The following is a 25,759-nucleotide window of genomic DNA, read 5'->3' as shown; positions in this document are numbered from 1 at the left end:
ACCTGCGACCTTCGTGTTATCAGCACCATGCTCTAACCAGCTGAGCTATCCTTTAACTGCGCCTCAGGGCTATTTATCCTTCCAGATCACGAAAGCATCTTAGAGGCAAAACCCTATCCGGGAAGCCTCAAGAAGGGAGGCTGGCCTCTTCTTTTCCCCAGCCTTTTTGCAAACCGCTCAGGCAGACCAAAAGTACAAGCAAACTGGGCTGCGTGGAAGGTGGTTCCTGCTCTCTCCCCCACCCCCAACTTCCCAGTGACTTTAAAATTTGAGGAAATGGGATTGCACACACACACACACACTTACTCGCCTTCTTTTCTTACAGCATCCCTGGCTGCGGTTTAAATTCCTGGGAGGGATGGAGCAACCTCCCAATTGCGGAGGGGAGGAGAAAGAGCAGCAAGACTCAGGTTGCTGCCCTCTGAGGGGCGGATGTTGGAGGCAGGGTGCTAGGTTTATAGGGAGCAGCTGCAGCAGCTGGGAAGGAATTCTGATTTCACCTTGGATTCTCGTCTCCACTCCCAGCTGCAAGTAAGTGGAAATGGATTCATTTGGCATGTGGGGAAAGGGGAATTCAAACGGGGTGACTAAATTAGAGTCAAGTTATTATTATTATTTCAAAATCTAAACGTGGCACGTTAATGCAGAGCCCCTGGCGATGGCATCTTAAATGAGAAGTGTGCGAAGATGGAGCACTTTCTCTCTCTGAGCGGCCTGCGTCTTTAACAGTGGGAATTTACTGCACAGAAATTCAGCAGGGAAAGCTGTTGCTTTTGCTGCAACTCCATGCCAGGGAGAGCTTCACCTGTGAAATGACTGCCTGCTGCGTTGCTTCTAAAAAACAACAAGAGAGCCTTTTAAAAAAAATAATGAAGCAAATCTAAGAACATGAGACCGAGCAAAATGCAGGATTGGGGAGTGGTGCGGGGGCAAACAGACAGGACTACAGACTCAGAAGAGGGGAGCAAGGTTCAGAAAGTTTAGTGGGCAGAGGGAGGTGGCAATGAAGTGCAACCCTAAGAGAGGTTTTTGCCTCATTTTCCCAAGATGTTGATTTAGCTTTTGCCACTAACAGAGGGTTGCAATTTTCTAGCCGTAGTAAAGGTAAAGGGACCCCTGACCATTAGGTCCAGTCGTGGCCGACTCTGGGGTTGCGGCGCTCATCTCACTTTACTGGCCGGGGAGCCGGCGTACAGCTTCCGGGTCATGTGGCCAGCATGACTAAGCCGCTTCTGGCGAACCAGAGCAGCGCACAGAAATGCTGTTTACCTTCCCGCCAGAACGGTACCTATTTATCTACTTGCACTGGTGTGCTTTCGAACTGCTAGGTGGGCAGGAGCAGGGACCGAGCAACGGGAGCTCACCCCGTCGCGGGGATTCGAATCGCCGACCTTCTGATCGGCAAGTCCTAGGCTCTGTGGTTTAACCCACAGCACCACCCGCGTCCCTTCCTAGCCGTAGTAGAACACCTGATTTGCATGCATAAAATCCCAGGTTTGACCCACGGACTCTCTAGGTGGGTCTGGGAACGTCTCCAGGCTGCAACCCTGGAAAGCAGCTGCCAGCCAGAGTATACAATACTAAACCACTGGTATAAAAGGATCTTCCTGCGTTTTTATGCCTTTAACAGCTGCATGAAGCAGGTGAATCTTTGACATGCCCCCTCCCCAAAATCGCTGTCGGAAGCTCTTCAAAACCAAGAGCAGACAGCCATGCAAAAGACTCAAATTTATTATGAGTCATCTAACATGGCTGCATTGACCCCTGCCTTTCCACCTTCCTTAAAGGAGAGTTCATGCCATCATGAGTTTCATACCAGGCAGAAATTCAGCCGGTGAAGGATCCTTCCATAACTGCATTAGTATTCTGGGGGGAAGCTTTGCCTGTCAGCTGGCGAGCTGTGAAATGCACCGGTGCCTTTTCAGGTGACAGGTGGCAATTGTCTGTCACCGTCCTTCAAGAGAGGAGGCAGAACATCATTCCATTTCTGGGTGGAGGTGGGGAATCAGAGACGGGACGGGAGGGCAGTGAAGGAGCACATGGAAAGAAAAAGAAGCCATTTGCAGCATTGTTGAGAATTTTACAATGTGTATTGAACCTGGTAAAGGTGCGGAAGATTTCTGCTGCAAGGGTTGCCAACTCTCTCTTCTTTTAAACCAGTCCCTGCCCCGCGCCTCTTACGGTGCTTCCAGACTGTTGCAAGTTCTGGGTAGGGTTTGATCACGTACCAGCAAACTCAGGCTGCACGACTGAAGTTAATCTCGTGCAACAAACCCACTTCTCAAAACTGGACTTCTTGCTGGAAGGAAAGTAATGGGGAAAGCCCTGGGAAGCGTGAGGTGATATAGCTGGCTGGATGCAATGTCATCTGACCTCCCTGCAGGCGAATCAGAATGAATGCTCAATGAACGACTGATGGCATCAAAGCTCCACACAAATTTTGTGAAAACAGGTCAGGATTTCTTAGTTATGTGGAAGCAACCTTAGGCACAGTCATTAGGCAGCACATGAGTGTTTCAACACCATTGTCACCGTTATTAACCAGTTCCACCTATATATGCCCTTGTTTTCTTCCTTCCTTTTTTCCTCCAGGAACTATAAAACCCTCCAACACCATGCAGCTTGCGGTTTCCGTTGCAGTAGTCCTCATGGCTTTGTTTGCTGTGACAGGTAGGAGCCGAAAACCTTTTCTTAGCTCATTATGCAGCGCCACCAATGCGACTGGAACAGGCTAGACGGCATCTATTGCCTTCCACTGGCTAATTTGGAAACTCTAGTTGCGCAGGTTTGGCAAAGGATCCTTGCCACACCTTCCTGCTCCTGGACACACACACCCCGGGCCCAAAATAAGCCCCTCCCTCTGACAGCTCTTCCCATTTGACATGTCTGTGCAAATCCTATCACTGCAGCTGGGCAACATAATTTTTTTCCTCTCATATGAAAGCACCAACACTTTTTTCCCCCTGGCCAGAGAACATTTGGCTTCCCATCAATGCCGGGTTTGGATCTGCAGCTGGCCAAGATTGTGGGCAGGATTTGCGTTAGGCATTGATGTTCAATGGGTGTGAGGCTTGGAAGCAACAGAGGCTTAAAAATAAGAGGGGGAGGTGGGCTGGGGGGGGGACATGATCTGGAGAGTGTTAGCAAAGTCACTTATATAATGAGAAAAGACTTGGTAAAACTTTACTGAGGAAAACAGAACAAAACACTGTATAATTTGAGGAGAAAGAACTAGAGAGGGGTGTTTTTTGTGTGGGGGGTGTTTCTTAGTTCAGGCCTTGTGCAGGGCAGGAAGACATTCAGCTGAACATACAGAGGAAAGCTCCTCCAGAACTTCACAGCCAATCACAGCATGTGCTATCTCAGCAAAGAGCATGCCACTAAGTTTCGTTGCTAAGCAACACCTCCACCAGTTCCTTTTTTGGCTTGCTTGTTAAGGTCAGAATTAACCCTTAAGTCGCAAACTGAACGATCCCTGCTGTTGCACGTATCTAACAGATAGCAGGAGGAACCTTAGAGATCGCAGGTTAAAGGAATCAAAATCAAAACGATTTCCCATTTTGGAGTTTTGTGGTGTGCGCTTTATGAGACGAATCCTGTTTGTTTCATGAATCAAAACACATAGGCTGCAATCCAACCTCCCCCTTATGCTCGACTGTCGTGGGTTTAGAAAGAGCAGAGGGGTCCCCAGTCTCACTTCTCTGTGTGTCTGGGGTACCACCCTGTCTTTGCTCCATCCCAGCTTCCACTCTGGCTCAGCACAGAAGAGCAGCTCTTCTAGGCTCCTTTAGATGGTACCTCTCGCCTCAAATCTAGAATGCAGAGCCATAACCAGGTAGACTGCCCCAGCTGCTGGATGCGCGCTCTCTCTCTCTCTCCCAGAGGAGAAAACTAGACCATAGAGGTAGCAGCCATACACACCACTTTGCTTCCCTTGGGGTAATACAGCAGCCCCATGGCCCAACGCCAAAGGCTAATGGTTTAATGGTTGATACCTTAACCCTGGTTAAGAGTTTGGGAGAGGTCAGGCTCCGCCTCTTGTCTCCTTCTCAGCACTTTGACATGAACGAGCCTCCCTTCCTTTGTCAGCCTTAACCATGGCTCAGCTTTACATCTGCACTGGCTGTAACCAAGGTTGGGGCTCCCTAGCGCTACGTGTTGTCTCAGTCGATTGCATGTTCTGTCTCTCCTCCCCCCCCCCTTTTCTTGTGGTTATTTTCCATGTTTGCCCACATCAAATGCAGGTGTTCATCTTAAAATCTGTACATCTTAAAAAGAAATAGAGGAGGCATCTCTCTTTAATGCTACGGTGGCTCAGAGTTGTAGGTGCACAGGTGTATTGTGAAGGTATATAAGCAATTGCTTCGCCCCCACAGTCCAGGTTGCCATTTTATATTTCTGTTTTGTCCTTTACATTCCCCTCTCCCTTTGCTTACTGTTCCCAACGGTCGTGGATTTTAAAGTGGCTTTTGAACTAGGGCATGGAAATTAAAAAGCATGTTTTTTACTACGTGGGCAGGATACATTCTTCCTTACTTTTAAATTTAGGTATCTTTATGCATCCTTTTGTTGTGCAGGGGGGTTTGCCATTAGGAAGGTTTGACATACTATAGCACTGGCAAGAATCAAAATTTATATGGAAATTGTTGGACGTTAAGAACAGGAATACTAACAATATATCACAGCTTCTATAGCCTACATATAGTAGGGGTATTAAAAATGAGTGTCATCATGGCAATCCATAGTTAAAAGTAGAAGTTGGCAAATGTGTCCTCTTTTTTGCTCTTCAAAATATGGCAGCCCTAACTAACCGAGGTTAGTTTTTAGCAGTTTTGCATACCCTGGTTCAATTGAAACTTGGTTCAACCATGCAAGGTTGAAACCATGCTAGCTAATTACACATAAGATGTGATTGAGCCATACTAACCAAGGTTAGCTTTGGGCAGTTTTGCATAACCTTGGTTCACTTGAATCATACATGTTGATGAAGATGCAACACAAGGACGTGTTTACGGCCAACCAGGGAAAGAAAAGAGATGGTTGAATCAGAGAACAGCAGGAGGAAAGAGGGCAGTTGGGGCATATTGCAAAATCAGATATGTTTAGTTTCCAAGCTGTGCAATCCATTTCTCACTGTCTTTGCCGCTGTTCTCTTTGCTTTCTCTAAGCCTCCACTGAGGTTGAGCCGACAGAGCCCTCCCTGTCTCAAAGGTTCGAGAACTTCCAGCGCAATGTTCAGACTTTTATTGACAACGCTGGAGAGAAGACCAAAACAGCTTTCCAGGAGTTCCACAACAGTGAGCCGATCACCAAAGCCAGGTGAATTTCCGGCGGCTTCCTTGCAAGGCCTGAAACCCAGGGCTGTGTACACACAGAATTCTGCCCCTCCAAAAAAAGAATTCTGGGTATTGCAGTTTGTTAATGGTTGCTGGGAATTCTAACTCTCTGAGGGATAAACTACAGTGCCCAGAATTCTTTGAGGGAAAGGGTGCGCGTCAAATGTGCCTCAGAGCCATAGTGTGGGCAAAACTTCAGAGGGGGCAACTGCTGAGACGCATGAAGCAGACAGAGTTTTGTGCGCCACGGAACCTGCCCTGAGCCCCCTAGCCTAGCAAAATATCTCACCTAACTACTTGAATAGATAGCCAGTGTGGTGTAGTGGTTAAGAGCTGTGGACTCATAATCTGCTGAATAGGGTTCAATTCCCCGCTCCTCCACATGCAGCTGCTGGGTGACCTTGGGCCAGTCACACTTCTCTGAAGTCTCTCAGCCCCACTCTCCTCATAGAGTGTTTGTTGTGGGGGAGGAAGGGAAAGGAGAATGTTAGCCGCTTTGAGACTCCTTAGGGTAGTGATAAAGCGGGATATCAAATCCAAACTTTTCTACTTAGAAAGTGGGATGGCATAAAAAGAAGCTCCAACAACAACAAAGTCATGCTCCTTGATGAATCTGAATTATGTCTTTTCACCAATTCTCATTAAGGCCCAGAAAGAACCCGAAAGCTCCTGTGGGTTGTAGCTTAGTGGCTCTGCATGCAGAAGGTCTGACAGCTAGCATTTCCAGAGAAAGGCTAGGAATGGCCACTGTCTGAAGCCCCGGAGAACCTCTGCCAGTCTGAGTAGACCATATTGAGCTAGATAGACCAAGATTCAGACTACATATAAGGCGGGTTCTTATATTTCCTCTCTCAGAGTGCAGAGTTGGGCTCCAACTAGATTCCGGCTAGATTGGCTAGAAGGCACCAGGCCCTGCATTTCTGCGGGGGGGGGGGGGTTGCAAAGGAAAAGGGGCAATAGTGTTAGCAAGGATCTGCAGAGAGCAACATCTTTCCCCAATCTCCACGGGTATTCAAGAGAAATAACAGTTCCTCCAGCCACCAGTAGGTGGAGAGAGCACAGCGGGACAGAACGTGGCAGGGCGAAAAAGCACTCTCCCCAGTCACTGCCCCTTTGCCACAGCAGCTAGAAATTTGTTTTAGATACTCTTGGGGACTGGTGGGGCTCCCCACCGGGCCCCCTTGCCCCCAGAATGCCTCCCCCTGAAGAAGGACCCTGCTCACCTCTGAGCAAGGTAGAGAAGGGGGCAAGGCAGATTTCAGAAGGCTGCTGCCGCCGCCATTGTATTATTGAAATCATTTAAATACTTTATTGTCACTTGTACAACTTGTATACAGTGAGCTTACACGAGCACCTCCACTCAGCTCTCTTAGTCTTAATTCCCCTCGTTTACTGACGCACACCCACCAAACCCGAAAGTAATTTGCCCTGTTGTTATCGTTTCATTCAGCAGCCTAACAGCCCACAGATAGAAGCTGTTCTTTACCCTGTTGGTGCGACTAATCATGCTTCCATATCTTCTGCCCGAGGGCAGGAGATCAAGAAAGTGCCGGCCAGGGTGTGAATCATCCCTGAAAAATTTCCTCACTTATTTTCCTCATTAGAGGGGGCAGAACTGTTTTAATAGCCAATTGGGGGAAGGGGGAGAGGAGGAGGGGTAGCGTGGGGGTGGGAGGGTGCCCATCTCGAGCAAGAGCCGTGTCTTGCACAGACCCTGGCAAGGGCGGCAGGGCTCCTTCACTGTCGCCTTCCCGTTGGCAGGAACTGGCTCTCTGAAAGATTCCAGCAGGTGAAGGACAAAGTCAAGGCGACGTTTTCCAGCGACGAATCTGCCTGAATCCATCCCTTCACCATCGCACACCTCTGATTGGAAGGGAGATCTGCATATGACTCTCCACTGCCAGCAGGTTGCAGTGGAGGAACATCTATTTCTCTCCAGGTGCAGGAAAACCTGGGAGGATGAGGCTGGCTGTATGGCCACACCTCTCCTCGGCTCCTTCATTTTCTATATTTTTGTTATGCATTTATTGGAATCATTTATTACCCTCAAATAAACAGAAGATTCCTCGCTCTGTAATCTCAATTGTTATTGCAATGGTTATCTGTTTATTGATTAGGTTTTCTTCCAAAGGTTTCATCACAGGGCAGGAAGAATTGTGATTTGGGTTCCTTCCCCCTTCCCAAGTTCTCAAACAATTTCCTGAAGTTGTCCCACCAGCAAAACTATTTCTTCCTCTCTTCTCCCCTCCCGCAAGGTATTTCATGTGCGTTCAAATTTTCACACGGTCAGACTCCGAAGTTGTTTGAGCTTCAAAGGATATGCCCCATCCTCTTCTCTCACAAAACAACTTTGAAAGTCGGAGGAGTGAATTCGCAAAGAAAATTGCATCTGAGACCATGTGTGCATGTATGCTGGAGAAACAGAGTGAGGTTGGACTAACTGTTTTAAGTTGGAAAAAGTACAAAATCCAGTCTTTTCCCCAGATCCCTGAAACAGAGATGGGAGAGAAATTTGATTCGGTTTGCATTTAAAAGTAAACTTGCCTAATTCACACTTTGCAAAACAATACATAGAACCATAGAGTTGTCAGGGTCCCCGAGAGTCATCTAGCCAACCCCTGTAGATGCAGGAATGAACCGAAACACAACCATCCCTCAAAATGCACATTTCTTTGAACTTTGTTGTTGTGTTAGGAATTCCCCAGTGCATCCAAGCAAGCGTGGAAGACACAGCTTTAATTTCAATCCACTTCCTCTGCAGAGGGGAAAATGCTCTGCTTTTAATTTTTCCTTCTGCAGAGACTGCAAAGCGTTTCCCATTAATTCTGATCAAGAGCTAACCTCTTCTGAAGGTGCACTCCTAATGCCAAGCATCTTCAAAGAAGGTTGCTGCAACTGCCAATCACCTGGTCGTCACTTACAGCAACCTGCTCCTGAACTCAGGTCTGTGTATATGCACTAGACCTTCAAAGCACATTTGCTGAGAGTTGTAACCCTGTGAGGAGTAAACTACTGCACCCACAATTCTTTGAGGCAAAGAATGTACTTTCAATGTGTTTGAAGTCTAGTATATACACAGCCTCAAATAGGTGTCATTGATGTCATTGTGACATCAGGTGATGGACAGGTGAATGGCCCCACCCACTTTTCCAAGTTGGACTTTGGAGGGTGGTGGGCTTAGATTGTTGGATCAATCCTCCAACCTCTGATGGATGATTTAGAACTCAGCCCTCCAGATGTTTTGGGACCACAACTCCCATCATCCCTAGCTAACAGGGCCAGTGGTCAGGAATGGTGGGAATTGTAGTCTCAAAATAGCTGAAGGGCAGAGTTTGGGGGTGCCTGATTTAGAAGGATTGGGTCTGGCATCACTTTCGCTGTGCGTATGTGCCAATATCCATCTTCGGGGTTGAAGGTACGCACAATAGGTAATAAACACTCATGGCCGCCATAAAGATTCGGTCAAGTGTAGAGGTTTACTTGACAGGCACAAAATGTATATCAGTAGCAAATATATACAGACATTCACCACTGCCGTGGACAAGGCAGGCTTAGACTCCAACAAGTCCAAGTCTCTCTCCTCTGCTTCTCTCTCTGCAAGACACAAGCGAGAGACTCTCAACAAGTTACACAAAACCATTGTTATCAGTACTTCCTGTCACACTGCACTTATCCAAAGAGCAGTTCCCACAGAAAATGTCCTTGCATAGACAAAACAATCTCAGCCTTCTGCTGCTTCTTGAGTCTTCTTCTCCGTTCTTCTCTGTTTCTGAAACAAATGATTCTCTCACACACAGAGAGAATATCCAACATAGATACCGTATTTTTCGCTCGCTCCATAAGACACACTTTTTTCTTCCTAAAAAGTAAGGGGAAATGTCAGTGCATCTTATGGAGTGAATGTGTGGTCCCTGGAGCCAAATTGCCCAGGGGCAAAAAGCAGACCGTGCTTATTTTTTTGAAAGAGGGAAGGGGGTGTTGAAACAAAGCCGCTAATCAGCAAGCGATCGGGAGGGAGATAAGGGACGCTAGAGATGAAGGAGGCTGCCTGGGAGGGGGGAGGTAAAGACAGCAAACTTGCAAGGAGAGGAGACAGGAAGACTAAAGCAATGAGGAGAGAAATTAGAAGAAAAGGAGGAGCAAAAAACTGCTCCAGCTAAGGAAAAGACACCAAGGCAAACAGGAGGGAAGGGAGTGATGAAAGGAAACAGCTGATTGGCGCTAGAGATAAAGGAGGCTGCCTGGGAGGGGGAGGTAAAAGCCCATGGATCCTCAGGATTTTTGCATTGGGTCACCCCAAATTCACCATCAGATCACATAGCATGTCCATCGCTATAGCCTACATAAAAAAAAATCACGCATCCACTGTTGCTTTGGGCCGCAATGGCACAAAAACGTGGTTACAAAGCACGGATCCACATGGATTCTCAGGATTTTTGCATTGGGATACCCCAAACTCACCATCAAATCACATGTCTGTGGCCACAGCATGAACCACAAAAATCATACATCCACTGTTTCATTCAGAATTTTTGTTTCTTGTTTTCCTCCTCTAAAAACTAGGCGCGTCTTATGGTCTGGTGCATCTTGTGGAGCTAGGTTAGCAGGAGCAGAGACCGAGCAACGGGCGCTCACCCCATCGCAGGGATTCGAACTGCCGACCTTCTGATCGACAAGCCCTAGGCTCTGTGGTTTAGACCACAGCGCCACCCGCCACCCCAGGCATAGACCTTTTTTAAGGTGGTGAGGCTGCAGGAGAGGTTCCATCTCAAGTTATTTTGTGCTGTCGCCACATTGAACACCCCAAAGCATCCCTTCTCCGCTGTAGAAAGGAAGTCACAATTTTTATCCCCGTAGCAGGAGAGAGGGGAGGGTGTGTGAGGGGATTGGTGGGTACAGAGTGGGTGGGTGTTTGTGTGTGTGTACTGATGAACACCATCAGTAGCAAACCAAACTGGTTTCTCGCTCTCCATTGCATTGCAAAATTTATGGGGCTGTCACCTTGATCTTGGAATAAAAGTCTTTTCAACGCTCTTCAAGCCCACGTGGAATCAGGGCAACATTTCCTGACCTCCTGTGTGTCTGCTCCCATTCTGGGTGGAAAGGCGAGATTCAGAAAAGGGGAAATGAGTAAATAACACAGACAAGGGATCGCCCACAACTGGAAGGTTGCCAACTTCTTCTTTTCATTTTTGAAACAAAAGCTGCAGCTGCAGGAATCAGGGGAAGTTCATAGTTCCCTTAACGCTGGGTGATGTTGTAAACAAAAATTGCCCTTTTCCCTAATGGGGTATCCAAGAGCCCATATAGAGTCCTTACATAGGTTCCCTATTGGTAGGAGAGAATAACAGAGGCCAACCAGAGAATATTGAGAAGCAAAGCAGCTAGTAAACTTGATCTTTATTGAACTGTTGCAACAGGGTGCTCCCCTCACCCGCAGGAGAGGAGGGAGTCCCAGAAAAATGGCTGCAAGGCCTTATAAAGACTTTTGAAATTGCCACCCTGTAGATCAAGACCACCCCCAGTAACATCATACCTACATCACAGAAAAGGCAGTCTAAACAGAAATTTGAATGTTGTTTTTCTCCTGTCCTTGTTTATCTCCTGTCTGGCAGGTTACTTGATTGGATTTCCTGGGTAGCTTGGCCAATCTTTTGTAATGATAAATACTTAGTTCCTAGGCCATGTCACAGGCTCACACCCTATTCAAACACAGACATACCCTTAAGACAGGATTTGTGAAGGAAAAGACAATGGGGAGGCTTTTCCACTTTGACCTTGCAGAGAAAACATTTGCCCAGTTTAGGAATCAAAATGGCTTCAGGTCGGTCTTCCTGTGCTTATCTATGTACGTGCGGTTATGAACATTGCCATATATCTAAGACCTCAAAATTCCTATCACAGTGAAAAGCTACATTTGCTCATGTCTCGAGATCAAACTGCTGTCTGAAGCAGGAGGCTTAAATAGCTTTTCTTTTTCCTGGTCGGCTGGCAACCTTATAATAACAATAGCAATAAAATCTGAGAACAGTTGTTAATATCTGAAAAAGAAATGTGTCTGGGGTGCCTGGGAGCCACATTCCTTGGAGGAGAAGGTTTTGACCCCTAAGCCCTGAAATGTGTCGCTCCCGAGGAAAGCATATTATGGCTTTTGTCAGCCTGATGCCTTCCAGATGTTTTGGACTACAACTCCCATCAGCCCCAGCTGATGGGAATTGTAGTCCAAAACATCTGGAAAGCATCAAGTTGACAAAGCCTGGCATACTGGGTGCTCTCAAGCAGCCCCTGTTGTTATATTCCCATCACATGTTCCAGGGTTGATTGATAGTGCTCAGAAAGGAGTATTTATCAGGAAGCCCCACTGATGGATCTTAGTTATAAACCAGCAGTGTCTTCTCCTCCCCCCAAGCCAAGTCCCCCGCTTGGTGCCCAGAGATTTTCTCTGCTTGTGAAAGGTGGGGGGTGGGTTGGTTTTTTTGAAGCTCCTCCAGAATAAAGTTGGTTGATCAGTGACCGGGGACAAACATTGCACAAGGCCTAAGCAAACTGTCCTTGTCTCCCCAAGCTCTGCCTGCTCATCACTTTGCATCCTTGAATAAACAGCCCTTTGGACTTGCAGCCTACCAGGCCTTGCCCATTGCTGGGGGAGGCGCTTCAAAGAAAGGTCCAGCCCGGGGCTGGGATAGAGACAGCACGGATCGTAGGATGGCCGGGTGTGGCGGGTTAGGGGGAAAGGCCTTGTTCCACTGCTTCTGGTGCAGTCAGTGCGTTCACACAACTACTTTCCACACTGTGTATACAGTGGACGCTCGGGTTGCAAACGTGATCTGTGCAGGAAGCATGTTCGCAACCCGCAGCGGCACGTCTGTGCATGCACGGGTTGTGATTCAGTGCTTCTGCGCATGCGCAAAGCGCAATTTCGTGCTTCTGCACATGCGCTACCCCCGAAACCCGGAAGTAATCTGTTCCGATACCTCTGGGTTTCGGCAGCTCTGTAACCTGAAAAAGCGCAACCTGAAGCGTCTGTAACCCGAGGTATGACTGTCACAGAGAGAGAAAAATTATGCACAACCTGCATCTTTGTGGAATTTTTCCAGAGAGGATCCTGTGTTGTATTCAGGCATAGTTAACACTTTGCTGCTGCGGATATTATCATGGAATCGTAGAGTTACAAGGGACCTCAAGGGTCAACAAGTTCAAACTCATGTACAGTGGTTCCTCAGGTTACATACACTTCAGGTTACATACGCTTCAGGTTACAGACTCCGCTAACCCAGAAATAATACCTCGGGTTAAGAACTTTGCTTCAGGATGAGAACAGAGATCGTGCTCCGGTGGCGCAGCAGCAGCAGGAGGCCCCTTTAGCTAAAGTGGTGCTTCAGGTTAAGAACAGTTTCAGGTTAAGAACGGACCTCCGGAACGAATTAAGTACTTAACCCGAGGTACCACTGTACTGCATTTGGCCAATGTGAGACTCGAACCCACAGCCCTGAGATTAAGCGTCTCATGCTCTACTGACTGAGATATCCACCAGGGCAAGATGGTACGTGAGCCCAATTCCTCATTCAGAATCATCCCACTGGACTAATAATAATAATAATAATTTATACCCCACCCATCTGGCTGGGTTTCCCCAGACACTCTGGACGGCTTCCATCTTATCTCAACACCAAGGCAGCCATGTTCAGTGAGGTCTCCTCCTCCTAGAAAAGTGCCCATCAGAGCCAATGCCTTCGCTGTTCCATCTGAAATCACTACAAATTGTTGTGGACCGGGCTCACAAGCGAGGTCCCAATTAAAGAAGAACGGCAACTTAAACTGACGGAATATGTGCACCTTGCAGACCTAACATATAGAATAAGAGAACCTTTAAAGAAGATTGGAAAACGTTTATTGAATATATGAAGGAAAATTGTGTACACTTGAAAACATTGGCAGCATTAAGATAAATTAAGCAGTGTAGATAAGTTTTGATGGATGTAATCATGGAATACTGAATGGTTTAGTTTGTGTAAAATATGCAGGGATTGATGTTATGCAAAATGAACCATGGAAAGAGAAGTCATTGATATTTTAAGGTTATTTAAATGAATAAATTTATAAAACAGTAAACTAAATACACACAAACACACACACTTGTGGACTAAAGTTGTCCAGCTCTGCCCTGAGGGAGGAAGAAGGGAGGAAGGGAGGCGTGCAGGTGAGGGCAACATCAGGGCTTGCTCTTGTGAGGCCATGTTCCCATTGTCGCTCACGACCACTGCTTGTTTTCGAAGCCATGTGCACACAATATTAGTCACGACGCATGGCAATCCTGTAGTTTCTTGTCAAATCCTGTTGTTCGATGAGGGCTTTCCCCTCAAACCAGCTTCAATCCAATTAGAAAACCGGAAGCAGTAATGTGAACATACCCAACCCCCCTCACCTGTCCTGCAAAAACTGTGACATTCCGTGTTTTTCCTTGCGAGAACATGGCAGCCATTTTGGACACGCCACAATTCCCCCTTCCCTGTGGCCACAATCTTGGGGGGGAACCGTGGCATGAGAGATAACAGCGCCCCAAAATGACCACTGTGCTCTCAGGAGAAACAAATGGAAAGATGGCATCCCAAAATATAGTGTTCCAGTTTTTCCCTTTGACACGTTTTCCCTCAAATGATGTGAGTTTCTCCCTCTGGTGAAAATTTTGCTACCCAAAGAAGGGCGATTTTCTCACCAACAAGAAACAGGACACGCGTTCTCCACCATCCTGAGAAAACCCCTTAATCCCGTTTTTATTTTAATTTATTCTTTGGCAGATTTACAAAAAGAGAAACACACGCCAATAAATAAATTTAAGAAAGGGGCAGAATTAGATGCAGACGCACAAAGCATTTTTTACTGTTCATTTTTTTTAATTAATTTTCCAAATTTATAACCAATACAACACAACACAAAAAACAAAACATATAAAAAGAAAAACAAACAAACATATAGAATCTGTGATCATAAAGAGGAGAAATATCAAGAAGATTGGAAGAAATTTAAGGAATATCTAGCTAAATATTATAATATAAGTGGAAATACTTGCAAGTATCAAATTGGTTTAGGATTAAAGTATGTTGAATTGTATAATACTATGGATTGAGATTATGATGAAAAGAAAGAAAGTTAATAATTTGAACTAGTTAATTATATTAGAAAGTGAATATTGGAAAATTGCTAAATGAGATTTAATGAAAATCAGTTAGGAAGGATTCGAGGAAGTCACTTAATAATGGAAATTGATTTGGATTTTTGATCACAGAGCAACTTTTTTTAACACCCACACACCAAGACTCCTTGTTTTCTGCTCCCCCTTTCTTCCCACCCAGGGCAGCCCTGCCCTCTGCCTGCCCCTCAAATAACAACACTTTGGAGGTCTCAAGCCTCAAGGAGGTTAGATTGGTTTCAACTAGGGTCAGGGCCTTTTCAGCATTGGCCCCGACATGGTGGAACGCTCTGTCACAAGAGACCAGGGCTCTGCGGGACTTGACATCTTTCTGCAGGGCCTGCAAGACTGAGCTGTTCCGCCTGGCCTTTGGTTTGGACTCGGTCTGACCCTTATGTTTCCCTCCCCTTATGGTCTTGATTTATCAGCTATTTTAAAATGAGGCTGCATTTTAAATTGCATTTTAACCTGTATTTTAAATTGGGTTTTTTTTCTTTTCTCCCCCCTCCCCTCCCTATTATGTTTTTACTGTGATTTTATTGGTGTTAGCCACCCTGAGCCCGGCTCTGGCCGGGGAGGGTGGGCTATAAATAAAAATTATCATTATCATTATCATTGAGTTGCCCAGGGGAGGAGACTGGCAGCGGCAGCCATGGAGCAGCAACGGGATGTTCCCTCGCAGCCGCAGCCGCTACCGCCATCACTTGGGACAAACGCTGGCTCTTCCTGCTCCCAGAACTCAGTGCTGGCAGGGAAAATAGGGACCTTCTGGGATCAAGTCAGAAGCTGGGACGGCTTTTGTAATTCCGGGACTGGAAAATCAGAACCCCTGGAGGTCCTGTGTATCAGGCGAAGACATCCCTGCCTCCCATGACCTCACTGCATTTTAAGCTGCTAATATGGAGGGCTGGTTCCATGCGGATTAGGCCAGTGGCTTGCCAGTAGCTAACAACCCCTGTGGGAGGCAGTATGTCTCTAGGTACCAGTTTCTGCGAATCCCAAGATGGGGAGAGCACTGTTGCACTCCTAGAGGGGCCTCCAAAGGCATCTATCTGACCACTGTGAGAACGGGACGTTGGGCAAGATCGGCATTTCTCAAACTTGGGTCGCCAGCTGTTTTTGGACTACAACTCCCATCATCCCTAGCTAGCAGGGCCAGTGGTCAGGGATGATGGGAACTGTAGTCCAAAAAATCAGCTGGAGACCCAAGTTTGGGAAACCCTGGGCTAGAGGGACTTTTGACTTGATCCAGAAGGACTATGCTTCATGTCCTAAACTCTCGGGGCTCCAAAGTTGGTAATGGATGGGATACTTTATGACTGGGCAGTGTCCCAACTCTTCTTCATCTGAGCCCCCCAGCCTGCTGGCTCACAAAGGCGAATATTCTCTGGAAACTCTCGTCCATCGGTGTCGCAGCTCAGGCCTGTTTGCTTGAACTTTGGACATGTCAGGGGATGTGCCATTTGGCCAAGAGGATTGTGGGAGAAGGTGGGGCTGCGGGTGCAAGAGCGCCGTCTCATATAAATGTGCGGTGGCTAATTCTGGGACAGGGAAGGGTAACACGGACGGCGGCGGCTGCAGAGAGTGAGTGTGCTTGTCTACTCAGGGGCTTAACTCTACGGCCATCTCCCTTGTACCTTTGGAAAGACCAACAGGAGCCAGGTTTGACGGGGGAAATGGGGGAGAGAAGTTGTCTGCGTGTTTGGCTCCTGTACCCATGCAACAGATGAGGATGTTGAGGCTGCGCCAGGACCCAACAGGGAGATCCATCACATTAAGATGTGCTCCTTGGAGGCCCAGGGACCAATGCCGGGGGAAGGGGAGTGTTGCAGAATTTAGGAACTGGTGTTATAATTCTCCCACCTTTTTTAAAAAAATGTTGTCTGCTGTCCTTGGATGCCTTGCCCACAGTCCATTTATATTTTTGCATATTTGAGAACAAGGTAGGAAATCAAACAGGCTTTTTGGGATTCTTGTTCTAAGGAGGTCAAGGGCTGACCTCTGATTCTGAAAGGGGAAGAACCGTTTTTCCATAATGGGCTCTGTTTACCTGTATATCTTCTTTGCTTAGTTTTAGGTCTCCCTAAAAGCAAAAAGGAAGGAACGCAGCAATTTAAACTGAGAGGTAAGTCTCCATTTCTACTAGCTGCCGTATTTCATAGAATTGTAGAGCTGGAAGGGACTCCCCCCCCCCAGGGTCATCTAGTCCAACCCACTGCAATGCAGGACTCTCACTTAGATCTTGTGGGAGTCTGTTCCACCGGACATGCTCTTGTGGCTTTAACGTGATTCCACGCCGAAACAAAGCACCTTTCCCACTAAATATCTAATGCCGGGGAGAGCTTCACCTGCTTAATCCCTGCATCTCGGACAGATGTTAGAGATATGAAAGGCAGAGGCTATTGAAAAGTTTGCAGCCATTCCTGCAAGGCTGGAGGATCTGTGGCCCATCAGATGCTTTGTTGGACTCCAACTCCCATCAGCCCCAGCCAGCGGTCAGGTATGATGGGAGTTGTAGTCCAGTCACATGTTCCCCACCTCGGCGTTACTGAATGGCGGCATTCAGCATTATACCTCAAAATGTGTACTGTGAATGTCATTTATGGTAGCTTCATTAAGTACATAAGAAGATTAATCGGATCAGGTTGAAATGTTCTAGTCCAGCATTCTGTTCTTTTAGGACCAATCAAATTGTTGTTTTCATTTCTACACCAGTTTATATATATATATATATATATATATATATATATATATATAAAATCTCAAAGCGGTTTACAACCTCCGTTGGAATGTCAAATAAAACAATCCAGAATAGTATGAAAAACTATGGTAGAAACGGATTATTTAAAAATAAACAAATAGAGAAAATTAAAGGAAGCGGTTAAAAAGAAAAAGATTGACAATGGTAACCACAGAAAGGTGGAGGGAAGTCGGAGCATTCAGGGACTCCTAAATGAGGATGTTGATGTTTAATGTTTGAATTTAAATTTGTAACGTAAAATTCAGTAAAAAAATAATAATTAAAACCAATCCAGAATAAAGCATTGCAAAAGAAAATCAAATATAAAGTATAGATTCAAGATTATGCAAATTAACAAGTAAGCTAAAATGCCATCTGAAATATTTCAAAATATGACATTGCAAAGGAGGTCACTGCAGAATGCACATTGCCAGAGTTGTTTGCCTTCCATCAACGTAAGCAAAATGTGTTTTTGTGTGTGTGATGAATCTGCTCATTTGGCTGAATTCAACTTAAAAATAAAAAACACTGCAACCCTCCCTCCTAGCACAGAGGGTGAGAAAGGACTGTGTTTTATCTGGCAACGATTTATTTGTGAGATTCAAAATGTTTCAGCAAACACATATCATGGCCGTTGGGTCGGCAACTCCAGGGACTCCGCAGTAAGTGGATAGGGATGAATGAGATATCGACTGCCATCTTGTGCCCTCTGCCCTTCATCCAAGACCACCACCCCTTTATCCTCACAGCAACCCTGTGAGGTGGGCTGCACCAAGAAACAGTGATTGGCCCCAGGTCATTCTGCAAACTTCATAGCAGAGTATTTGAAATGTATCTCCACAGTCTAGGTCCAGCTCTGGCTCTTTAAAAACAAAAAGTATAATAAAGATAATAGAATCATAGAATTGTAGAGTTGGAAGGGACCACGAGGGTCATCTAGTCCAACCCCCTGCGATGTAGGATTCTTTTGCCCAATGTGGGCCTCGAATCCATGACCCAGAGATCATGACTCCAGCTTGGACTACTGCAATGTGCTCTATGGGGGGCTACCTTTGAAGGTGACCCGGAAACTGCAATTAATCCAGAATGCGGCAGCTAGACTGGTGACTGGGAGTGGCCGCCAGGACCATATAACACCGGTTCTGAGAGATCTGCATTGGCTCCCAGTACGTTTCCAAGCACAATTCAAAGTGTTGGTGCTGACCTTTAAAGCCCTAAACAGCCTCCTGTATACCTGAAGGAGCGTCTCCACCCCCATCGTTCAGCCCGGACACTGAGATCCAGCCTTCTGGCAGTTCCCTCATTGCGAGAAGTGAGGTTACAGGGAACCAGGCAGAGGGCCTTCTCAATATGGCACCTGCCCTGTGGAACACCCTCCCATCAGATGTCAAGGAAATAAGCAGCTATCCTATTTTTAAAAGACATCTGAAGGCAGCCCTGTTTAGGGAAGTTTTTAATATTTAATGCTGTATTGCTTTTAAGACTTGATTGGAAGCCGCCCAGAGTGGCTGGGGAAAATCAGACAGACGGACGGGGTATAAATAATAAATTATTATTATTATTATTATTATTATTATTATTATTATTATTAGAGTCTCGTGCTTAAACGACTGAGCTGCATGTGGGGGGGGATTTGTTTTGGCTGGGAAACAGCAGGACCTGCTATATCCCGCGAGGGGTTCAGCTTTGCCTGTTTCCTAACCCGGTTTACCTAAGCGAATGTTTGTGTTTCGACATCCTAGGCGGCGGTTGTGAAAATGGATCTGAAACTTGTGGCCGTGTCGATCCTGTTAGTGCTTTTCTGCTCAGGCAAGTTTCCTCCGATTACTGATTTGAGAAGGCGTGTCTGTATACGGATATCTGTATGTGCCGTACATTGAAAGCGAGCGCACCCAAATCGCTGGGATTTGTAGTTTGTTAAGGCTGCTGGGAACTGTAGCTCTGTGAGGGGTGAATCATAAGAACATAAAAAGTGACCAGTGGCCCATCCTAGTCCAGCAACCTGTTCTCACAGCGGCCATTGAGATGCCAAACACACAAACAAGACCTGAACACAAGAGCATTTCTCCTCCTATGGCTCCAGCAGAGGCATGGCCATTTTGGCCAGTAGCCGCTGATAGCCTCTCACCTCCATGAATTGGTCCAATCCTCATTTAAAGCCACCCAGGAGGGCAGCCACCACTGTTTCCTGTGGCAGAGAGTCCCACAGTTTAACGATGTGCTGTTCCCAGGATGCTTTGGGGCGGCAGCAAAAAAGCGTGCATTAAATGTTTGTGGTGTATACAACAGTTGACAACTGTGCTTCGGTCTCCGATAAAGTGGAAATCACGAATGGTTTTATGTTCCGATGTGCAGTGTAAAAGGCAGATAGGGTCAGGCGAAAGGGCCCTTGAACAGGGCACAACCCAAATGGTTGTAATCACTCCAAAAGTTTCCTGCGCTTTTTACCGTTTGTGTGCATTTAAACCCCATTAAGCTGATAATGGGACGCGGGTGGCGCTGTGGGTTAAACCACAGAGCCTAGGACTTGCCGATCAGAAGGTCGGTGATTCGAATCCCCGAAACAGGGTGAGCTCCCGTTGCTTGGTCCCTGCTCCTGCCAACCTAGCAGTTCGAAAGCGTGTCAAAGTGCAAGTAGATAAATAGGTACCGCTCCAGCGGGAAGGTAAACACCGTTTCCGTGTATTGCTCTGGTTTGCCAGAAGTGGCTTAGTCATGCTGGCCACATGAGCCAGAAGCTGTACGCCGGCTCCCTCGGCCAATAAAGCGAGATGAGCGCCGGCCGCAACCCCAGAGTTGGTCACGACTGGACCTAATGGTCAGGGGTCCCTTTACCTTTTAAGCTGATAAAATGCAAGTCAACATGCAGAAGACGGAGATTTATGTGGAAGGTGGAATGTCACTGCTTCAGCCTTTTGGTTCCCTTTGCAACATAAGCTGCACTTCCGAAATTTTTGCACAGTAAGGTAGGGTTGCCATATTTCAAAAAGTAAAAACCAGGACACCCCAAAAGTTGTTGAGCTTTTTTGAGCTTCTTTTCAAAAATGCCTCTAACAAAGCAATTTTTCGATTCACTTGTCTAAGATCCTGGAAAATCCGGACATATGGCAACCCTAATTAAGGGTACAGGAGCCCCATCCTCAATTGCACGTGGTCACCCAACTGGCACCTGTTGAATTGCTGCCTGGGGGGGAGGAGTCGGTGGCAACAGTACTATCATATATTCTGATGTGGCAGCTTTAATCAGAATCTGACCATGAGAACTGTTTGTTCTGAAAACATTAACATTTTTCAGAGTGAGACGCGTCTTTTGGCATTTATGGCATGACACGTGGAAGTGAAAACGTGCGTTTTAAGCTTTTGGTAAAGCTATAATTTGCCACTAGTCCTCACGGAAAGACTATACAGTGGTACCTTGGGTTGCATACACTTCAGGTTACATACGCTTCAGGTTACAGACTCCGCTAACCCAGAAATAGTACCTCAGGTTAAGAACTTTGCTTCAGGATGAGAACAGAAATCGCACAGCAGTGGCGCAGGAGGCCCCATTAGCTAAAGTGGTGCTTCAGGTTAAGAACAGTTTCAGGTTAAGAACGGACCTCCGGAACGAATTAAGTACTTAACCCGAGGTACCACTGTATATTGCCGACGATCTAAATGTAAAAAGCTTACACCTCATTTACACTCCTACTTCTTGTAAGCAGAACCAATGCTACCATTAGGCAGACTGAGGCAACTGTCTCAGGCTGCAGATGCTATGGTGATTGGGGGGGGGGGGACAATGATGGCAGTTCTTTGGCTGTTCCTTCAGAGCCCCATGCCATTCCTCCCTGTTGAGGGATAAGGGCCCGTCCATAAAGGTAAAGGTATTAGGTCCAGTTGTGACCGACTCTGGGGTTGCGGCGCTCATCTCGCGTGATTGGCTGAGGGAGCCGGCGTACAGCTTCCGGGTCATGTGGCCAGCATGACTAAGCCGCTTCTGGCGATCCAGAGCATCACACGGAAATGCCATTTACCTTCCCGCCGGAGCAGTGCCTATTTATCTACTTGCTTTTGAACTGCTAGGTTGGCAGGAGCAGGGACTGAGCAATGGGAGCTCACCCCGTCACGGGGATTCGAACCACCGACCTTCTGATCAGCAAGTCCTAGGCTCTGTGGTTTAACCCACAGCGCCACCCGCGTCCCATGGGGCCCGTCCATACTTTGACTTAATGTGGATTACAAATTCCTTGCATCTCCTTGAATTCCTTCCCCCTTCTCAGGGCCGTCTTAAGCATATCCAGTGCCGTGGTTCAAAGCTCCCTCCAGCGGCGCCACCCCCCATTTCCCAGAGTTTTTTTAGGTAGGATGGCGCTGCCAGTGGGGCTGGAGGAGGCGGGCAGCAGCAGCTGGAGAAGGGCTCCTCCACCGGGGAAGAGGCGGAGACTGAACGCGGCGCCTCCTGGCTCAGCTGGCCACTTCGTGCTGTGGTGGCCACGGCAGGCAGAGGCGGGCAAGGGCGGCGAGCTGGTGCTGCATCCAGCCTTCGCCTCTTCCCTGGCGCCCTCCAGAACTTGGCGCCCTGGCGCCCTGCGCTACTAGCCTCTATGGGTAAGACGGCCCTGCCCCTTCTCCACGTCACACTTCTCCTCCTTAAATCTGGAGATTCCTTTGGCTTTGAAAATCCAGAGAACTACACCGATTGCATAGGGAATCTCCAGATTTGCGGAAGAGAGGGCAGCAGCAGTTGGAGGCGAACGCCACAGTGGAATAACTGCTCTCCCATCAAAACCGGAAGGCGCCGTTTGTGTGGCCGCGGGCGGCGCCCCGATCCCTGAGACAATGGCAGAAGTTCCTGGTCCGCCTCCCCACGTCACAGCCCTTTGAGGTTCCCGCCAAACCTCAGTTCAAACGAACCTATCTGTGGCAGGGGGAGGCGGAGCTCTTTGCGTAGTTGAAAGGGGCGGAGCCTACCTGAGAGCGAACCGTCAGCTCCAGAGCTTCCCCCACCCTCCCCTCCCTACGGTCTTCGGATGGTTACTGTTAAGGGACTGGGAAGGAATTTCTCTGCATTGGCAGGTTTCGCCTTCCCTGTAGCAGATGTCACAACTAAATGGGGCAGGGGGCAGTGCCGGATTTACATATAAGCTAAACAAGCTATAGCTTAGGGTCCCGCTCTCTTTTAAATTAAAGGGGAAAAACAACTGGGTGTACATTTCCAAAATGTAAGATAAAAAACAAGTAAAATAAAACAGTGTTTTGTGTTGTGTAGGGTTCTATAATGGGCCCCACCTGCTAGCCTGCTCCCTAAAATATCACTGGTTTGCTCATTTCTGTATATAGGGTGCATACATTCTGCATGTGCAAATTGCTTTAGATACCTGTTAGGTCCATAAATTACCATATAGCATATATTCAACACAAAAAACCAGCGACAATTTGTTGTTGACAAAGGACAGCTGGCCATATAAAGGGCCCCATTGCCTTCAGTAGCTGAGGGCCTCATCAAACCTAAATCTGGCCCACTGGGCGTGGGAGTGCCCCCCCCCACGGTGGCGATCGCAGGGTTTCCCGTTAAAGGGGCTGAGTTGGAGGGGAGTCACTGGCCAAACACTGAAAGGTTATCAGTGCAATCCCCAGCGTTGTGGTGAAATGGGGGTGGGCACTCTGCCTAAACAAACATCTTCCAGAGCCAATCCAGACAGACCTGATTACCCTGATGTGCCTCAGATCAGGGAGCCAGCATGGTGTAATGGTTAAGAGCGGTGGACTCGTAATCTGGTGAACCGGGTTCGCTTCCCCGCTCCTCCACATGCAGCTGCTGGGTGACCTTGGGCCAGTCACACTTCTTTGAAGTCTCTCAGCCTCACTCACCTCACAGAGTGTTTGTTGTGGGGGAGGAAGGGAAAGGAGACTGTTAGCCGCTTTGAGACTCCTGAAGGGGAGTGAAAGGTGGGATATCAAGTCCAAACTCTTCTTCTTCTTCTTCAGATCCCCAGCTGGGGACTGGGAGAGATACGCGCCCAATGCCTAAGCCAAGGTCTTCCTACATCTGAAAGTTTAAATAAAGTTGTGGCCAATTTAATCCCATAACATGTTGTCAGAGTCATTCATTTCTTCCGGGCGGCCCTTGGGGTTGGGGGGGGGGTCTCCGCCTTGGCACACAATTAAAAGAGACACAACGAGTTCACAATCCACGTTAAGCCGAGGTATTTCTGACAGGGGACCCCCTAAATTAGCGTATTGTGCGGGGAGATGTTATCCGCATGCCGGCTTTAAAGTAAGATTTCACAGCCAGCCTAGTCACCCTCTGTATAGAGAATGGTGGGGGCGCCATCTTGTCTTCCGCCTCAGGCGGCAAAATGCCATGGACTGACCCTGGTCATAAGGAAAGGCCCAAACCGAACAAACTGTGGTTTCATTTCCCTTAATGAATTTACATCTCTCTTTGAACAGGAAGCTCCCAGGAGCTTACAATAACTTCAAAACAAAAGTCACCATTTCAATCACCCGAGAAACGCAAACAGTAAATAAAGCAATTCACCCCCCAAATCTTAACAGTTTACCTTTTTTTCTTTTCTGTTCACCTTTTTTGCAGAAGTCTCCAGCTATCGCTTGCAGAAACGAGAAGCCGAGGAGCCGGAACTGTTCGCTCAAGTTAAGGAGAAAGTCACAGGGGCCTGGGAACAAGTTTCCAGCACAGCCCAGGGCTGGCTAGAGAAAATCCAAAATCTGGAAGTCACAAAGCCAATAATGTGAGAATAAGGCAGGGGACAACCAGGAGGTGGACGGAGGGAGGTTTTCCAATAATTTCGGGTTGTAGCCAGTGTTACTCATACTCAGAAATTGAAATTGATGGACATGATTAACTCAGATTTATTAATTTCAATGGATCCACTCCAAGTTCAAAACCTATATTTGCAGAACTATGATAGCACTTTAAACTGTCATGGCTTCCCCCAGAGAATCCTGGGAACTCTCATTTGTTAAGGGTGCTTAGAGTGTTAGGAGGCCCGCTATTCCCCTTCCAGAGCTACAATTCACAGAGTGGTTTCGCAAGTCAATCCCTCTTCCTAGGGAACTCTGTAAATTACGGATCTGTTGGGGGAATAGGAGCAGGGTCTCTTATCAACGCCCAGCACCTTTAACAAACTACCTCTCCCAGAATTCTTTGGAAAAGGGGACCCCATGAGTGTTTCAAGCGGCGCCACTATGCTTTAAATATATATGGTGTGGATGTGGCCACTGACGACCCATCTTCAACCCTTCTTTCCTTTATCCTTTCCAGAAACATGTACGAAAACAGCGTGTCTAGGATTAAGACCTACACGGACATACTCTCCGACCAAGTTTACCACCTGCTGCAAAGTGAGAGTTAATGTCGCCCACCTTTCTCCCTTCTGCAGAGACTAGTCGCTGAGGCTCAGGGAAGCCTTCGATTTTTTTCATACATTTGGCTTGTAAAGATGCTCCCATGCTTAGGAAATGAATAAAGCTCCTTTCCTGCTGAAGTGCTGATTTGTGAGTTGCATTCTTGCTTTGGGAGGGACGAAAGTGTTGACGTTGCAACTGATGACCTAAAAAATAAGGAGAGGCATTTCAGGGTTGTTGTTTTTCTCAGCTCCTCGTTTTTCTCCAGTCGCTAGCTGAGTTCTCCACATTTCCACATCAGTTTTCATTCTATTTATTTATGTTAAAAGGTCACCGTGGAAATTCGCCTGCTCCTCGCTGTGAATGTATCCCGACAGACACATTCTTGAATTCAATTTTGTGTTTTGATTGGGAACCTTAGGGTGGTGGGCACGCAATAAATCGCAACGACAAAACAATAATTACACCTTTTGCAAAGCCATTTTGGCGTTCGTTATTTTCCACCACCGCATGCATTTTTATTTTATTTTTTGCAAACATTAGCATATGCATTCTTGTATTCTGGCTTGAGGACTCACTCGCAAAATTCAAAAAAGTGTGTGAAGGACGGTTGCGATTTGATTCGCGCAATGCTTCGGAAAGCACAAACGAGGTAAGTTCTCTTTCAAATGCAAGCTGACTTTAATTTCTGCCACCCACCAACTTCCCCTACCTGCCACTCATTCTGTCACCTTAAGAACTTTGGGGGAGATATCGCGAGGTTAGAGGGAGCTAGAATTCTCAGCATTCTGACTATGCATTTCAACAGGGACAAATGTAAGTTTCTATATTTGAAATAATCAGATGCACAAATATAGGATGGGGGGGGGAGAGACACGTGCATGTGAAAGGAATCCAGGGGTCTTCATAGACCACAAGCTGAACATGAGTCAACAGAATGATGCAGCAGCAAAAAAGGCAAATGCTACTCTAGGCTGCAGTCTAGTGTCCGGATCAAGGGAAGGAATATTCCCGCTCTATTCTGCCTTGGTCAAACCACACCTGGAGTCCTGTGTCCAGTTCTGGGCACCACCATTTAAAGAGGATATGCACAAGCTGCAAAGGAGAGTGACCAAGATGATAAAGGCTTTTGGAAACAAAGCC

At 47.1% G+C, this 25,759-nt stretch overlaps 2 protein-coding genes across 3 annotated transcripts; both read left to right on the top strand.

Moving 5' to 3' along the window:
- Window positions 1–383: 383 nt before the first annotated feature.
- On the top strand, window positions 384–7,419 carry LOC128418299 (apolipoprotein C-I-like). The gene is made up of 4 exons (XM_053397828.1): window positions 384–531; window positions 2,593–2,670; window positions 5,169–5,319; window positions 7,098–7,419. The coding sequence occupies exons 2-4, from the start codon at window positions 2,616–2,618 to the stop codon at window positions 7,171–7,173; spliced, it is 282 nt and encodes a 93-aa protein (XP_053253803.1). The 5' UTR covers window positions 384–531; window positions 2,593–2,615; the 3' UTR covers window positions 7,174–7,419.
- Window positions 7,420–16,042: 8,623 nt separating this feature from the next.
- LOC128418298 (apolipoprotein C-II-like) lies at window positions 16,043–24,756 on the top strand. 2 transcript variants are annotated; one of them, XM_053397827.1, is made up of 5 exons: window positions 16,043–16,110; window positions 16,598–16,651; window positions 19,009–19,075; window positions 23,844–24,000; window positions 24,534–24,756. In XM_053397827.1, exons 3-5 carry the CDS (start codon window positions 19,024–19,026, stop codon window positions 24,622–24,624), a joined length of 300 nt encoding a protein of 99 aa, XP_053253802.1. In that variant the 5' UTR covers window positions 16,043–16,110; window positions 16,598–16,651; window positions 19,009–19,023; the 3' UTR covers window positions 24,625–24,756. The 2 variants fall into 2 exon arrangements, with proteins under 2 accessions (XP_053253802.1, XP_053253801.1); XM_053397826.1 differs by having other exon boundaries at window positions 16,070–16,188.
- Window positions 24,757–25,759: the final 1,003 nt, after the last annotated feature.

Source organism: Podarcis raffonei, chromosome 8 (assembly GCF_027172205.1).
Source record: "Podarcis raffonei isolate rPodRaf1 chromosome 8, rPodRaf1.pri, whole genome shotgun sequence".
In the NCBI taxonomy this organism is placed as follows: domain Eukaryota; kingdom Metazoa; phylum Chordata; class Lepidosauria; order Squamata; family Lacertidae; genus Podarcis; species Podarcis raffonei.
Note: the sequence above shows the minus strand (reverse complement) of the source record. Positions and strands in the feature narration are given on the sequence as shown.